We start from the raw sequence: 16,562 nt of genomic DNA on the forward strand, positions 1-16,562 counted from the left end.
TGTTTTTCATATAAGAGATAATTTAAGAATTCAAAAGTTTCTTTTGAGTAAGGAGAGTTAAAAAAATAGGAATCCCATGCTCTTAGAACTTACAAATTTTAGGGTACAAAAAGTAGGACATGCAAATATCAGACTGTTAAACTGAAAAATAAATGGGTCCTCTAAATAAATAAACATTTACGCCTTGTCCAGAGTGTAGTGTTTACGCCAAGGGTGAAAGTGAGTAGGGAACTTGATTAAGACAGAAGTGTTGTCACTTTCACTTACAGTACTCTTCTTAGACAAAGTAAGAATTTTTAGGTTATTATTTTTTTTTCTTTTAAATAGGAGGAGGAGGAAAACAGAACTAATGAGGTGGGTTAAGGCCCTGGAGAACTAAGTAGTGAGAATATGAAGTTAAGATTAAAGGACTGAAGGGATGGACTGAACAAAAAGTAGAGGGAAAATAGGTAATGGAGGTTGTTTTGTGTATGTTCTTTTAGCTGCATTACTACATTGCTCTGGAGGTGACTGGGAGCCTTTATGGGGCATTTTGGGAGAAAAGAAAGTGATTCTGAATAGCACGATGAATCTGAATTTGAGCACCAGCACATGTTAATTGATGACAAGGGAGAAGTGCTAGAAGTTCATGAGGAGATTTGATGTACCATTGTCCTTAGAGAATTTAAGTAATTTCAAAAGAAATTTGTGTAAAAGTACTGTATTTACTTTTTTTATTTTAAAATTATAATATCATGTGTGATGATAAAGTATCTTTTGTACTATTAAGTGTTGCTTAGGTACTGCTAGATTTATTGTAAATTTTCTTTTTCTCAAGGGTTTGGATTCAGGATTTGTTCCTAGCGTCCAAGACTTTGATAAGAAACTTACAGAGGCTGATGCTTACCTACAAATCTTGATAGAACAATTAAAGGTATGGCATTCGTTTATATATTGAATTGATCTAAAGTAGCAGATGTTACTGAGCTTGATTTTTGAGTAAAAACGGTTATTGATTTGATATTAATTTACAATACTATGATTCTTCACTAATTTTTAAAGCTGACTTATTAAAAGATATTGGTGACTTAATTTCAAAAATCTTTAAATATAGTAATATTGGTAAATGGTATATGTACATAATGTACTTTTTTGGTCAATAAAAAGGTAAATAGACATAATAAGAAGAAAGCAAGACAAGATTAGTTTCACATTCTGTTTAAAAATTCTGTGAAAGCAGCCAAAACCTGTTTGGCTCAGAATTGGTCTGCGGACTGAAAGGTTCCAGGTTCGATTCTGGTCAAGGGCATGTACATTGGTTGCGGGTACATCCCCAGCAGGGGGTGTGCAGGAGGCAGCTGGTCAATGTTTCTCTCTCATTGACATTTCTAGCTCTCTATCCCTCTTCCTTCCTCTCTGTGGAAAATCAATAATATATATATATATATATTTTTTTTTTTAAATTCTGTGAAAGTGGTAAACTTTAAGTAGCTTTATATCTAAAGTCTTGCTTTTGTTTAAATTTTTAGAGAGAGTAAAAAGGAGGGGGAGAGACAGGGAGAGAGAGAAATATCAATTGGTTGCCTCCTACATGTGCCACAACCAGGGCTGGAGATTGAGCAGGCATGTGCCCTTGATCAGAATGGAACTTGGGACCTTTCCGTCCATTGAGCCAAATCGGCTAGGCAGGCCTTCCTTTTTCAAACTGGGACGTGGGGATTGGGAGAAGTGATTCTCTACTTTCTTTATTATTGAAATTGTCTTCTTCTATTTCTACTTTAAAATTAAATATAGCCAGAGGTCCTGGGAAGAAAAAAGAGGTGTTGATAAACTTGAAGGACAAAGTAGAAAAAACTTAGGTTTGAATTATTATTTTAAGTTCTTAAAAGTCACATTTTATTTGTGATTTCACCAGTGTAATTAATCCCAACCATTTAAAATAATGCAGTGAAATTTGAATTGGTACAATGCCTTGAAAAAAATGTTATTTTGAAAATACATATAAATCATCCTTAGAAGAAGTGTGCGTAAGAACTAAACTTCGCTTTTCTATGTTTAGTAAATGTGCCCAATGTAGTAACATGGCTAAATTCTATAATCATTCTTTTAATCCTGTAGCTTTTTGATGACAAACTTCAAAACTGCAAAGATGATGAACAGAGAAAGGTAACTTCATGATTTTACTCTATAATCATCTTTTTTAATCCTGTAGCTTTTTTATGACACACTGCAAAGATGATGAACAGAGAAAGGTAACCTCATGACTTTTACTTAAAATGTTTTAAATTGAAGAGCATTTTGGAGAAATAACAGAAGGACCTCAGTGTTATTGACTGCTATTGACCTATTATAATATTACTGCCACATAGCTTTCAAGGGGAGTTTTGTGCTGAATTTTTACATGGTTTCATAACTAAACAAAAGGGCAATGCACAAAATTTTAATATGATACTCTTTTTATAAGTACCACCTTCCTAGGAGTAAGTTTTTTTTTCTCTTCAGGTATCACGTTGAAGGTAGAAAGTTATTAAATTTACATGGGGTAATTTCAAATATTAAACCAACCGTCAAGAATTTTCAGAATAAACAAGAAGCCACACATGAGTAAACAAAATAAGTGTTGCTTTAATTTTAGTCCTGCTACTGGATTTCTAACAGCTACTTTATAGTTTGAATATTATTTTCTTTTTCTAATTTACATTTTTTCTATCTATGACTAATTTTCCTAATGCAACTTTGTTTCCACTTCTGTTGACCATAGTCTTGCATTTGGCTTTTACACTTGGTTATAGCAGTATTTCATGTTTGGCTCGCCTTCCAGTCTTAGTTTTAGAATTTAGTACCATGTCATTTTTAAACAGCTTAGCAAAATTTGAGGTGATTCTAAAATAAATATTTTAAAATCACAAAGTGGATTTATAGAAAAAACTTATTTTATGTAAGGAATAAAAGTTTTACATTATTTTTACAAGTTATTAATGGAATCACATGATTTTATTTGAGGATCTAATTCATAAAATGTCTGAATTCTTAAACTAAATATTTGATTTAAATTAAAAAAAAAAGAAAAACACGAGGTCTAACCAAAAGTACTCCCTTCCCAGCCTACCTGAACTCAGAGTAATGAGTACATTTTGGTAAAATTCTTTAAATGACTAACCAGTAAAAAAACAGTCATACCTCTTTGTGCTTCTGATTATTTCTGTTTAAACATTATTTTTCACAGAAAATTGAGACTCTCAAAGAGACAACAAATGTAAGTTATGTGTTTCATAAATTCTGCCTTTGTGTTAAAAAGTACTTTGAAATGTTATTTCTATTTTAAGCTGCTCCTCTTATTAATAAGGGCAACTTAAAATTTAGTTTTATGAATTTTTGCAAGGGTATTTTAATAACTATTGTTTTTTAAAGGAATTTAAATGAATAATTCCTCTAATTGAAATTGACTTTGTGTGCCATTTTATCTTTTTCTGGTCTTGTCTATTTGAGATCCTTGGATAAAAGGTGTCATATATCCACAGCATGTATTCTCTTTTTTAAATTAAAATATATCATAATTCAAGTTTTCTAATGTCACAGTTTTCTGACATTATATAATGGTCTACTATTAAGATTTGCATTTAAAAACAGGCAAAATAGTATTCCACGTTCACCAATATTTTGATAGGATCCTTACTCTCCATAATTCCATAAAAGTCTTGAATGGATGTTATAGAAATTTACGGTGGGTTGCCAGCTGTTGATCTAAGAATTTGGAAGTTAATTCAGTTTAAAGTGTTGAAGATCATTTAGATATTATTCAGTCTAGGTTAACATTTTTTGGCATTCCTTAACAATTCGTAGAATTGCTAATAACAACTTCATTTGACACTATCAGCATATTAAAACCCACTGGATATCCAGAGAGGGTGTTGCTTTTATAGTATAGACCTTAAACCCTGTATATTTTAATTCATTTTTATATATTGAGCTTTAACACCATTTGACCATTTTATCCAGGGCAAGAGCCTAAAATTAGTGTTTTGTTTTTATAGAGCATGGTAGAATCAATTAAACACTGCATTGTGTTGCTGCAGATTGCTAAAGTAAGTAAATTTTACTTTGGATTACTTGGTATTAATGTCATTTAAAAATTGTAATTATGTTTTTCTTTAAAAGCCAAAATCTCAGTTCTGAAATGTGTACCTTTCTCCAGTAAATTGTATTGTTGGGTTCCTGGTACTATTGAACAGCTATTGTGTTTGGATGTTACCTATTAGCACGTGCCTGCTTGAAATGGGGACATAGTTTGCAAAACCTTTAACAAAAAAATGTTTCTTTTAACAAGAAAAGTAATTAAATTTCAGTAGATGTCTTTTTCTCATTTATAATGAAGAGCATAATCAAGATATATTTTTTAAAATTGTTATAGATTTTTTTCTGATACTAAACTACATTAATGAACCACAATTTAAAATTGCTGTTCAGTATTCATGAAATAAAATATATTTTGAATTATTGTTCATACTATCACTGTGTTACCCACAATGGCACTCTTTCCTCAGTGCCTAGAACGGTTGTCTGCCACATAGTGGGGGCCTGATAAATAATTGTGAATTTTGAATGAATTTTTCTAATACATAATTTTTCATGGTTACATGGTTTAGTCTTTTCACTGTATGTGTGATTTTTTTTAGCCACATTTCTGTTGTGCCTTATAAATTAATCTGTGTAAATCTGACTATTTTAAACTGATTAAGTAAGATATGGGGGTTTAAAATAAAAATGGGAGGCAGCATTATATTATTTTTAGGTGCATGCGTTTGATTCCTTGCTTCACCGCAGGAGAAGTTTATTCACCCTCTCTGTGCTTTGATCTCCTATGTAAAATGTGGATAACAATAGTACCTGTACTCTTAATGATGGTTTGAGACTTAAACGAATTAGCAATTTTAATGCCCCTATAGCAGGTATACAACAAGTCCTAAATAAATGTCAGTTAAATTAAATAATTTTAGTATGGCATAAAATTTTAAATGACATTGTCACATGCTGGTAAAAATGGGAAAACTTCCATCTAATACTGATGGAAATATAGATTGATATACTAGCCACTTTGGAGGACTATTCTTCTAGTAGGATAATAAAATATTGGAATCAGCTAGTTTGAAATATTACCTTATAAAACCCCCAAAGGGATATAAGAAGATAGCTGATTTGATACTTTTATTATTCTGGGTCAGTTTAGTATTAGCTAATTAGAGCCAACATGCTATGGGTAGAAGTTTAAGCTCCTACCAGTTTTGGATCTTTCATCTTAGAAATTCTAAATAATTATTAGAGCATTGGTTCCCAAACTTTTTGCTGCACATTGGAGTCACCCTGGGCATCTTTAACAGTTCTGATACCTGGCTACCCATCTCTCATATTCTGTTACAATTGGTATGAGATATCACTTGGCATTGGGAGTTTAAAATTTCTGGGAGGTTTTACTATGTAGCAAAGCCTGAGCACCACTTGTTCAGTGGGATTTTCAGGTGGGCTGTGTTAGACTTATTTCTTCCTGTATACCAATAGAGATAGCTAGTGACCACTCATAGAGAACTGCAGAGGAAGTGAGGGGCAGGAGAAGAGCAAAGCAGAGATTATAGGTGTACTGGTTAATAATGCGGATTTTTTCAATAGATGGAGTTACACATATGTAATTATAGGCAGTTTGATATGTATGTTATTTGATATATATGCAATTTGATATGTACCGTATTTTTCGGACCATAAGACGCTCCGGACCATAAGACGCACCAGTTTTTAGAGAAAGGAAATGAAGAAAAAAAGATTCTGAAACAAATAGTGTCCTAAAATATTTTATGTGCATTAACACCCAACATCACAGTCATAAACACATGTAATCAACCCTGTAAAGTAAACAGCATTTAGAACCATTTTAGAGCCGGGCAAGCACACAGAGACCACACAGAGCTGGGCAAGTAAAAAAACTTTTTTTTTTTTTAAGTCTATGTGTAGGCTATATTTGGACCATAAGACGCAGGGACTTTCCCCCCCCCACTTCTGGGGGGGAAAAAGTGCGTCTTATGGTCCGAAAAATACGGTATGTTATTTTGTTGTATTGACCATTTTATCCAGGGCAAGAGCCTAAAATTAGCCTAAAACTTCATATGTCAAATTTGCTGAAGGTGTTAACATCATAGATATTTTTACATTTAAAAATGTCAAATTTGCCTTGACCAGTTTGGCTCAGTGGATAGAACATTGGCCTGTGGACTGAAAGGTCCCAGGTTCAATTCCAGTTAAGGCCATGTACCTTGGTTGCAGCACATCCCCAAGAGGAGATGTGCAGGAGGCAGCTGATCCATGTTTATCTTTCATCGATGTTTCTAACTCTCTATCCTTCTCCCTTCCTCTCTATAAAAAATCATTAAAATATATATTTTTTTTTAATGTCAAATTTCATGCCCAAAAAAGAGCATTTGTAGGAAGTTTTAATTCATATTTAATTTTGAAGAAAAGTGCTGCCGAAAGTTATCATATATTTCGGAAAGCTTATAGTGAACATGCTCCATCTCAAGATACTTGTGAACGCTGGTTTAAATGCTTTAAAAGTGATGATTTCAATGTGAAAGATAAAGAACATCCAGGTCAACCGAAAAAGTTTGAAGACCAACAATTACAAGCATTATTGGATGAAGAAGCATGTCAAACTAAAAAACAACTTGCAGAAAGATTAAATGTTGCTCAGCAAACAATTTCCGACCGTTTACAAGCAATGGGAAAGATTTTAAAGGAAGAAAAATGGGTGCCACATCAACTGAACGAAAGATAAATGAAAAACCGAAGAGTCATCGGTAAAATTTTGCTTCAACGACACAAAAGGAAGTCTTTTTGCATCGAATTGTGATTGGCAATGAAAAGTGGATTTATTTTGAGAATCCCAAATACACAAAATCATGGATTGATCCAGGTCAACCATCAACATCAAGGCCAAATCGCTTCAGAAAGAAGACAATGCTCTGTGTTTGGTGGGATCAGGAATATTTGTATTCTGAGCTTCTAAAAGAGGTGAAATCGTTAATACTGATCACTACCGACAACAAATAATCTGTTTGAACCATGCTTTGATCGTGAAATGACTAGAATGTTCCAGTAGACATAGCAAAGTAGCTTTGCCTCATGATGACGTACCATCACACACTTTAAAACCAGTTAAAAGATCTTGCCTGGAGGGAAAGTAAGGGAGGATGAGGGTAAGGGGCAGAGATCAACCAAAGGATTTGTGTGCATACATATGGGCCTAGTCAGTGGCCATGGACAACGGGGGTGGGGGGAGGCGCATATCTAGGGAGGGGTTTGGGATGGGAATGGGGGAATAAGGACAATTATGTGAGACCATAATCAATTTAAAAAAATCAAAACATAGTTGTTGTTTTTAAGTATTAAAGCTAGTGTCTTTTTGTAACATAAAAAAAAAAAAAAAAAAGATCTTGCCTGGGAAGTATTAACCTGATGTATTCACCAGACCTTGCTCCTTCAGATTACCACTTGTTCCAATTGACGGCACACGCACTTTCTGAGCAGCATTTCAAAACATATGAAGTGGAAAATTGGATCTCTGAATGGTTTGCCTCAAAACAAATTTTTATTGGGACGGTATCCATAAATTACCCGAAAATCTGTAGCTAGTGATGGATATTCTTTGAATAAAGCACTTTTGATGTTTCTCTTGAAATTATTGTGCTTTCTTTGATTACAAAATCCACTGTTATTAACCGGTACACCTAATCTGGGAGGATCCTACAGTTGAGGACTTGACCAGCTCTTCATCAAGATTAGGTGAGCCCAGCCTGTATAGCTCAGTGGTTGAGCGTCTGCCTAAGAACCATGGAGGTCATGGTACAATTCCGTGGTCAAGGCATATGTTGTGGATTCAATCCCCTGTGTGACGCATGCAGGAGGCAGCCAATCAAGGATTCTCTCTCATCATTGATATTTCTCTCTCCCTCCTTCCTTTCTAAAATCAAATAAAAAAATATATATTTTTAAAAAGATTAGTTGATATGAACATATCCTACAACTATATAAACAAAATTAATTTTATTAATGTAGTTTATTTAACCAAGTATGTCCAAAATATCATTTTAACATATCATTAATATACACTGAGTGGTCAGATTATTATGATCTCTGAACACATAATAATCTGGCCACCCAGTGTATATCCTGTATAATAAAAGGCTAATATGCAAACTGTCCCCTCGATCAGGAGTTTGACCTGCAGGCAGGCCAGCCAACTGCCAATGTTCCTTCCCCCTGGCCAGGCTGACCTGACCCCACCTATGCACAAATTTATGCAGCAGGCCTCTAATACACACACACACACACACACACAGTGACCATATTATTTTGCGTTCAGAGATCATAATAATATGACAACTCAGTGTGAAAATTAATGAGATAGTTCATAATCTTTGTGGGCTTTTTTTTGTGGGATATTTGGTTTTGGTGTTTTGTTTTTTGTACTAAGTCTTTACTAATTCTAGGTTTACTTTACACTGTGAACCTGCCCATACTTTAAGTGCTCAATAGCTACTTGTGACTTAGCGACTACCAAACTGGACAGCACAGGTCTATATTGTTTTTTTGTTTTTTAATATATTTTATTGATTTTTTTACAGTGAGGAAAGGAGAGGGATAGAGAGTTAGAAACATCGATGAGAGAGAATCATCGATCAGTTGCCTCTTGCACACCTCCTACTGGGGATCTGCCCGTAACCCAGGTACATGCCCTTGACCAGAATCGGACCCGGGACCTTTCAGTCCGAAGGCTGACGCTCTATCCACTGAGCCAAACCGGTTTCGGCAGCACAGGTCTATATTATCCTTTCAGAAGTAAGTGGTCACTAGATACTTATAAAATAGACTGTATATTTAAATTGCCCTTAGATCCCAGGTTCTCTCTTTAGAACAATTTTCTGCATAGACTTTATATTTTCATTAATATGTATTCATTAAAGTTTATTGATATATAATTTATATACCATAAGGTTCACTAATTTAAAGAATATACTTTAACTAGAGGCTCGGTGCACGAATTTTATGCACAGGGATTGCGGGGAGGTCCCGTAGCCTAGCCTGCATCCTCTCACAATCGAGAACCCCTGGGGGATGTCAGATCTTAACCAGCAGTTGGACATCCCTCTCACAATCCAGGACACTGCATGCACCAGTGACTATACTTTTCATACAGGTGAAAGGCATCTTGCTGTTGTATGGGCAGCTACATTTTCTTGCCCTGATTATAAAAAGTAGTATATAGCATGATCCTTCTGAGGCAGTAGTACCATTTCCCCATCTTATGGGTGGAAAAACTGAAGCAGAGAGAAGTTAAGTAATTGGCTTTGTCACACAGTTATAAGTGTCAGAATCAGGGCTGAACAAAATGTGCAAGCCAGAGGCCATGCATGTCATTGCTGCATCATTCTGCTTTTTCAGTGTTAGAAAAAGGTTTTAGAGTAGCCTTGTCAGTTTTTAATTTTTAGATCTAAGAGCCTGTTCCCAATAGGGTAGAGTCCCTAGGACTGGCCAGTGATCAGGGCCCTCTGTAGGGTAGCCAGTGGGCAGGGTGATGGGGGGTTCTGCTGGCACCCACCTTGGCTAATGGCCTGGTGCCACCCACTGGCCGGCTCCACCCTCTGCCAGCAGATGCTCAATGCAAGAGCTGTCCCCAATTAGAGGCAGTTCCTGCATTGAGTAGTCAGTGCACATAATAGCAAATGGTCATTCTGTTTAGTCAATTTGCATATTAGTGTTTTATTATATAGGGTGGTTTTTAGTGTAATTACAAAGTTGTGCAACCATCACCGTAGTCTAATTTTAGCACATTTTTATCACCTCGAAAGAAATAACATGACTGTTAGGCACTGTTTTGCTATACTTCTCACTACCCTGTGCTTCTTCCAATCTCCATCAATCACTGATCTGCTTTCTGTCTCTAAATTTGCCTATTTTGGATATTTCATGTATTTAGTATCATAAATCATGTAGTCCTTTGTGACTGGCTTTTTTCACTTAGCATGTTTTAAAGGTTCATCCATGTATCAGGACTTAATTTCTTTTTATTGCTGAATATTTCATTGAATGGATACACTATGTTTTGTTTATCCATTCATCAGTTGATGAATAATTAGATTGTTTTCATTTTGGGGGCCATAATGAATACTGCTGTTATGACCATTTGCCTATAATGTTTTTGTATGGATATATACTTTCATTTCTCTTCAGTATATACCTAAGAGTGGTATTTCTGGGTCATATGGTAACTCTGTATAACTTCTTAAGAAACTGATAAACATTTCCCAAAGCAGCCATATCATTTTACTTTCCCCCTGGCAATGTATAAGGGTTCCATTTTTTCCACATTCCCATCAACATTTATTATTGTCTTTTTTATTACAGTCATTGTAGTGGTATCTCATTGTGGTTTTCATTTGCATTTCTGTGAAGAATAATGATGTTGAACATCTTTTCATGTTCCTGTTAACAATCATACATCATCTTTGGAGAAATATCTTTTCAAATTCTTTACCCATTTTTTAGTTGTGTTGTTTATTAAGTTGTAAGAATGATTTTTCATATTTTGCATACAAGTCCTTATTGGATATGTGATTTATAGATTTTTAAGTCTTTGAGTTGTCTTTCACTTTCTTGATACAGCTATCTTTAGAAGCATGCAATTTTTAAATTTTCATGAAGTCCAACTTACCAATCTTCTGCGACTTGTGCATTTGATGGCTTTAGAAATCATTGCCTAATCCAAGGTCACTAGGACTTAGTGCTGTGTTTTTCTCTAAGAGTTTTATAGTTTTAGCTCTTACATTTAGGTCTATGACCCACTTTGAGTTAATCTTTGTGGTATGAGGTACAGGGTCCAAATGTACTTATTTTTTTCATGTGGATATTCAGTTGTCACAGCTGAATTTGTTGAATCTCATCAAACTTGAATTAGAAAATTTATTTTATAGTAAATTTATAAGTACATAATTTAAAAATATTCACTAAACTACATTGCTTCATTAGAAAGATGGGGATATATTTCATGTATATTTCTTGGGGGGTATGCATGGTTTTAAAAATAATTAGAGTGCAATTTTGATCAAAAGTCTTCCCAAATTATGTGTTCACTGTCATACTTCTAGAACACAGGCATGCTGGTATGTCCAGAGAAGAGAATAGCTATTGTATTAAGGATTTAATAAGCACTTACAACATAATTTAAGTGGGAAGTAGCTTTGGACCATTTCTTTGTTTCATTTACATGATTCATATTGAATTCAATTGAATCTTTGGTTCAATAATACTTGAGATTTAGCATTAACTGATCCCAATAAAAGGTAATTTGTGGTTTACTTCCAAAACAACAAATAACAACAAAAAGAAAGGTGGAAGTTGGGGTGGGCGAGTGGGGAGTGTAAGCCTTTTTAAGTAATAGAACAAACTCCCTAAAGTTCATGATGGGAATGGATTGACAGTAAGGCATTTGATAGTCAGTGGGTTTATATAGATTTGACTCCGCCTTAAATGACAAACAATAGTAACAAAAATTATAAAAACCAATGTAAAATTCTCTATAAATAGCATGCATTACTAATCAAGAACATTTTGGGGGCAAATGGTCATATATTTAAGTTTTTTTAAAAATTAAATCAGAATTATAAGTGGTGCTTTTCTTAGATAATGTAATAGAATATATGAGTGTTCTATTGCTGCATAACAAAGCACTCCCAAGCTCAGTGTCTTAAAAAGGCACCATAATTTGTTTTGCTCCCAAATCTTTAATTTGAATAGGCCTCAAGACTTGTTTCTGCTTTATGCAGTGTCACTTATGTGGCTTGATTGAGCGGGGGGAGAGTAATGAAGAGGGAGGTCAGAGAACCCACTTTCAGCATGATGCATACCTAGGAAATTGGCTGGGGGTCTGGGTTCTTCTCCATATAGTCCTCTTCACTGCCACTTGGGCTTTCTCACATGTGGTAGCTGGGTTCTAAGAAAACAAGGTAAACGGTTGTGGCATTTCCATGACCTGTTGCAGAAGTCACCCATAGTCACTTCTGCTATACTTATTAATAGAGACTGTTACAAAGCCCACCCAGTTTCAAGGGTAGGAGACAGGAATTCTTATCATGTTGAGGCCATTTTTGAAAAATTTAATCTACCACAACTATATAATATTACTAAGAAGTCCTTTGGAAAAATAATTTTTAATATTCAGAAATTAATAGGGGAAAGCTAAAAGTAAATTAAAGTATCACCTGAATAAGAAACTAAATTTCTTTCTATTTAGTTCTCAATAGTTTATTTTCAACTGATTCTATTAAAATTTCTGAAACTTTGGGTAATCTCAATGTATAGTTAATTCAGTTGTGCAAATAAAGGGGGAAATCCCAACATGAATTATGTAGGTATCAAAATGCAGTTATTCTCAGATATATACAAAAGATATGCATTGAGTCAAAGGTTCACAAAACCACATAGTTTGGTGATTTACTTGGTGGACTTATAAGACACTGAGTATGCCCAGAGCTATGATATATTACCGCAAACTCAGCAAAGGTAGAAAGCACATGGGGCAGAATCGGAGGAAACCAGGCACAAGCTTCCAAGAGTCTTCTTCCGGTGGAGTAATTCAGCATGTGCAGCACATGTGATGGTTGTTTATCAGGGAAGTTCATCCGAGATTCAAAACGCAAGATGCTATATGTTTGCTTTTTCAACACCCAAGGTTTTTATTGGAGGTTTGTCACATAAGCTCTATTTTGCATTTACCAAGATTCCAGACTTCCAGAACGAAAGCAAGTGTTCAAAATAAACAGTATTGTTTAGGCAACAGTCAGCTACCCTTATCAGTTAGGGTAGTGGAAACCCTCCTGAAACAGAATTTCCTTGACACCAGCCAAAACAACTAGACAAGCAGGCTTTTCTAAGGATAGCTATTTTTGGCTAGCATTGTTAATTCTTTTCTGTACATACACTTAAAAAATTTATTAAAAAGCATCCTCAAATTTTCAAATTGCTCTTGTTTCACCCTTCCATATGTAGATTTCTGAGTAAGCTCAGTAATTAAAAAATAAAAGTTATCAATAAATAAAATAAAACTTGGCCATTATTTTTAAAACTAAGACCAAATATTAGTTTCTGTTAACACTTGAAAACTTCCTGATTATATGAAGTTAAAACTCGCATTAGTTTTATTTAAAGTTTAAATATGCTGTCTGAGTAAAAACAATAATGGGTAGTTAACTTTCCACCACTGTCACCCCCAAATACCTAAGGATTAAGATACTATCTACTGCCCTAGCTGGTTTGGCTAGTGGATAGAGCATCAGCTTGTGGACTGAAGGGTCCCAGGTCGATTCTGGTCAAGGGCACATGCCCAGGTTCCAGGCTTGATCCCCAGTAGGGGGCATGCAAGAGGCAGCTGATCCATTATTCTCATCAGTGATATTTCTCTCTCCTTCTCCCCTCCTCTCTGAAATCAATAAAAATATATTTTTAAAAAAAGGTAGTACCTACCTTATAGAGTTGATGGAATAAATGAGTTAGCTCCTATATCATCATTTCCATGAATATAATGATTATGTTTACTGAAAGCAAAATCAGTAATCTATTTAGAAAAGTATAATTGTTGGGCCAGCAGTCCGAATATGGGAAATGGTGTCTAGTCTGTTTTTAAGGGTACACGATTGTCATACCTTTAAAGTACAATAAAAAATTAAAAAGTACAGTTAGAGTTTGGGGCATTTACTATAAAATTGAACCCAGAAATATTGTCTTCAATCCTAAATTAGCATATCTACATTTAATCATTGGTACCAAGGAGAATATACAGTTCAATAGGATATTTCTACAATGATCTTAATTAAATGCTTACAAGGAAAAATAATTGCCTTGCTGTTGGTGTTGATTATTGTGTAGCCAGTGATAAAATTATGTTTGGTTAGGAATGTACAAATGGAATTAAAATCTTAGTGGAAGCAAAAAAGTAGTTTTCTAACATTGTTCATTACCTGATAAAATAAGCTTACTTACCGTATTTTTCGGACCATAAGACGCTCCGGACCATAAGACGCACCAGTTTTTAGAGAAGGGAAATGAAGAAAAAAAGATTCTGAAACAAATAGTGTCCTAAAATATTTTATGTTCACAGTCATAAACACATGTAATCAACCCTGTAAAGTAAACAGCAGCATTTAGAACCATTTTAGAGCCGGGCAAGCACACAGAGACCACACAGAGCCGGGCAAGTAAAAAAACTTTTTTTTTTTAAGTATATGTGTAGGCTATATGTGGACCATAATACGCAGGGACTTTTTTCCCCCTCTTCTGGGGGGAAAAGAGTGCGTCTTATGGTCCGAAAAATACGGTAATAGGGAAGAAAATACACAGGAGTTGCTTAAATGAGAGAATGAAGTTAATATTTTTAACATTTCTCCTTAAGGACCAGTGTAATTCGGAGAAGCACGCAGATGGAATTATAGTAAGTTTAATCTAATCTTTGTTTCCCTTTAATTCTGCAGAGCATTATAACCAGTTATGTCAGGAGAAGCCTGAATTTCTTCTTCTTTTTCAACGCAAATTCTTCTTTTCACCTACTCATTGCTTTTTGTTGTTGACTCTTGCAATTTTCCTTGAGCTCCTAAAGTTGCCCATCTTTCAGCAATCATTTGGAGGGGAAACGTTGATCTTAAAATTTTTCTAAATGTCGGTCCAGATTGAATCACTTTGCATGTGTTAACTTGAAGGATTAATCATGGTATGAATATGCATCTTTTATGACTAAATAAGGCATAACTCACAATGCTGCATTTCTAGTCAACTTTGTTCTCAAATGAAAGCAGAGGGGGAAGGGTATATTGAGACACATCTTAATCTATTTAAATATGTTTATAGATTTATTTTCTCATCTGTGTGTGTGTGTGTGTGTGTGTGTTAACTAGCATTGATACTGTGGTATTATTGCTTTTTTGTTGGCACATAAACTTTTTGATTTACAGACATCTTTCCTCCTCCTTGGTTTATTTTTTTACTCTTCCCTTATGTTCAACTTCCTCTCTATAAAGAAAAGAAAATGTTATTGTTTCCAGCTGGAAATAAAAATTAGAGATTAAAGGTTTGTAGTTTGAGCTACCCTAGTTTTATGGTAACTCAGTGACTTCTGTTCAGACTGTGTTTCTGAAGCAGTCTTTTCTTTGTCTTAAGACTTGACAAATGACACTTGTCTGAAATCTGGAATCTTCAAAGCCATCTCATGATTATACTTAAAAAGATGTTTTCTTTATATTTGGGTTAAAATGAAAAAAAAAACAACACTTAAATATCCATGATGTTTGCATATTTTTAAGAAAGCAAAGATAAAAGAAATATTTTTAAAATTTGAATTAAACACATTAGAATTTTTATTTCTCTTTTCACAATGTGAGTTCAAAGTTTGAATCATGATGCTATAATACAATTACGTGGTATAAATGCAATGTAATATAATCTTTCTTCCTGAGATCAAATAAGTTTGTAAGCCTCATGGAAAAAGACTGTATATGTTGTCTAGCATTTCATGGTCCCCAAAGACCCTAAGGAAAATCATATTGTCAATTGCTTTATCTCTTTTCCCTCTAACCAAAACTAGTTACTTTTGATTATGTTAAAAAATAGTTTTAGAAAGCATTCAAAAAATGTTTGATCATTTGCAATTAAAACACCTAGATTCCCTAACTATAGGAAATCTAAACTTGCAGAAAACAAACATTTAAATCATTTGTTTGGGGATGATTGCATTTTTCCTTGAGTTTTTATTTTTAAGAAAGAAAGGATTTAGGGCCTTGGACCTAGACTGCTAGGACCTAGCCTTGCCATTCACTAGCTGTGACCTTAGACAAGTTACTTAACCTTAGAGTTTTAGTTTCCTCTGGAAGAAAAGTTATTAGTTCTACCTCAGAAGGTTTATAAGGTGCAGACTGAGCTCACAGTACCCCATAGTGTTAGTTATACGTACATTTATGTATATATAATTATATATTGCATGAGTTTGTTAATGTCACAAGAGATTAGGGCTATAGATTATCATTTGTTTACATTTCTCACACTCGGCAAATTCATTTGAAAGCAAGTTGTAGAATGTAAGTTGACATATTTTAGCTTGAAGTTGATTGACTAATTACTTTTATTGTTCCCATCCCACCCCAGGCCTTCACTGAACTGTTCTCTGTGTCCCTGGGCTTAGTGTAGCCTTTTCTAAGTGGTGGATCTAAGCCTTACTCTGGCAGAGACCTTTGTTTGAAATCCTCAATTTCTTCATGTAAAAATGCACCAGTAAGCTATGGAGTCTTGTTTTTAAAATGTTATACTGCAGAATAATTTCTTGGTTTGGAATCAGAGAAACCTGAACTTTTTCTCTCTCCAAAAATCATAACTATGTGTTTATGTTTTTCAAATCCTAAAAAAAAAAAATCTTCCCACACACACTCATTTCAAATAGACGATACATCTCTTTGCCTTGAGTGATTGTAAAACTATGTGCCTGTGTATGCAGTAGACAG

General features: G+C 34.5%; 1 protein-coding gene across 19 annotated transcripts in view; it reads left to right on the forward strand.

Moving 5' to 3' along the window:
* The window catches only part of OSBPL9 (oxysterol binding protein like 9), a 113,225-nt gene that overhangs the window by 68,987 nt on the left and 27,676 nt on the right, over positions 1–16,562 (forward strand). For 12 of the 19 annotated variants that reach the window (XM_036447259.2, XM_036447258.2, XM_036447261.2 and 9 more), the window contains 5 exons: positions 818–913; positions 2,098–2,145; positions 3,206–3,235; positions 4,014–4,064; positions 14,468–14,506. In XM_036447259.2, the coding sequence (XP_036303152.1) occupies positions 818–913; positions 2,098–2,145; positions 3,206–3,235; positions 4,014–4,064; positions 14,468–14,506 (264 nt within the window). Of the gene's footprint in view, positions 1–817; positions 914–2,097; positions 2,146–2,210; positions 2,232–3,205; positions 3,236–4,013; positions 4,065–14,467; positions 14,507–16,562 lie in introns of those variants that run through there. The other 7 variants (XM_036447255.2, XM_036447260.2, XM_045584595.1 and 4 more) reach the window with 3 other exon arrangements.

This window comes from Pipistrellus kuhlii, unplaced genomic scaffold (genome assembly GCF_014108245.1).
Source record: "Pipistrellus kuhlii isolate mPipKuh1 unplaced genomic scaffold, mPipKuh1.p scaffold_m20_p_2, whole genome shotgun sequence".
In the NCBI taxonomy this organism is placed as follows: domain Eukaryota; kingdom Metazoa; phylum Chordata; class Mammalia; order Chiroptera; family Vespertilionidae; genus Pipistrellus; species Pipistrellus kuhlii.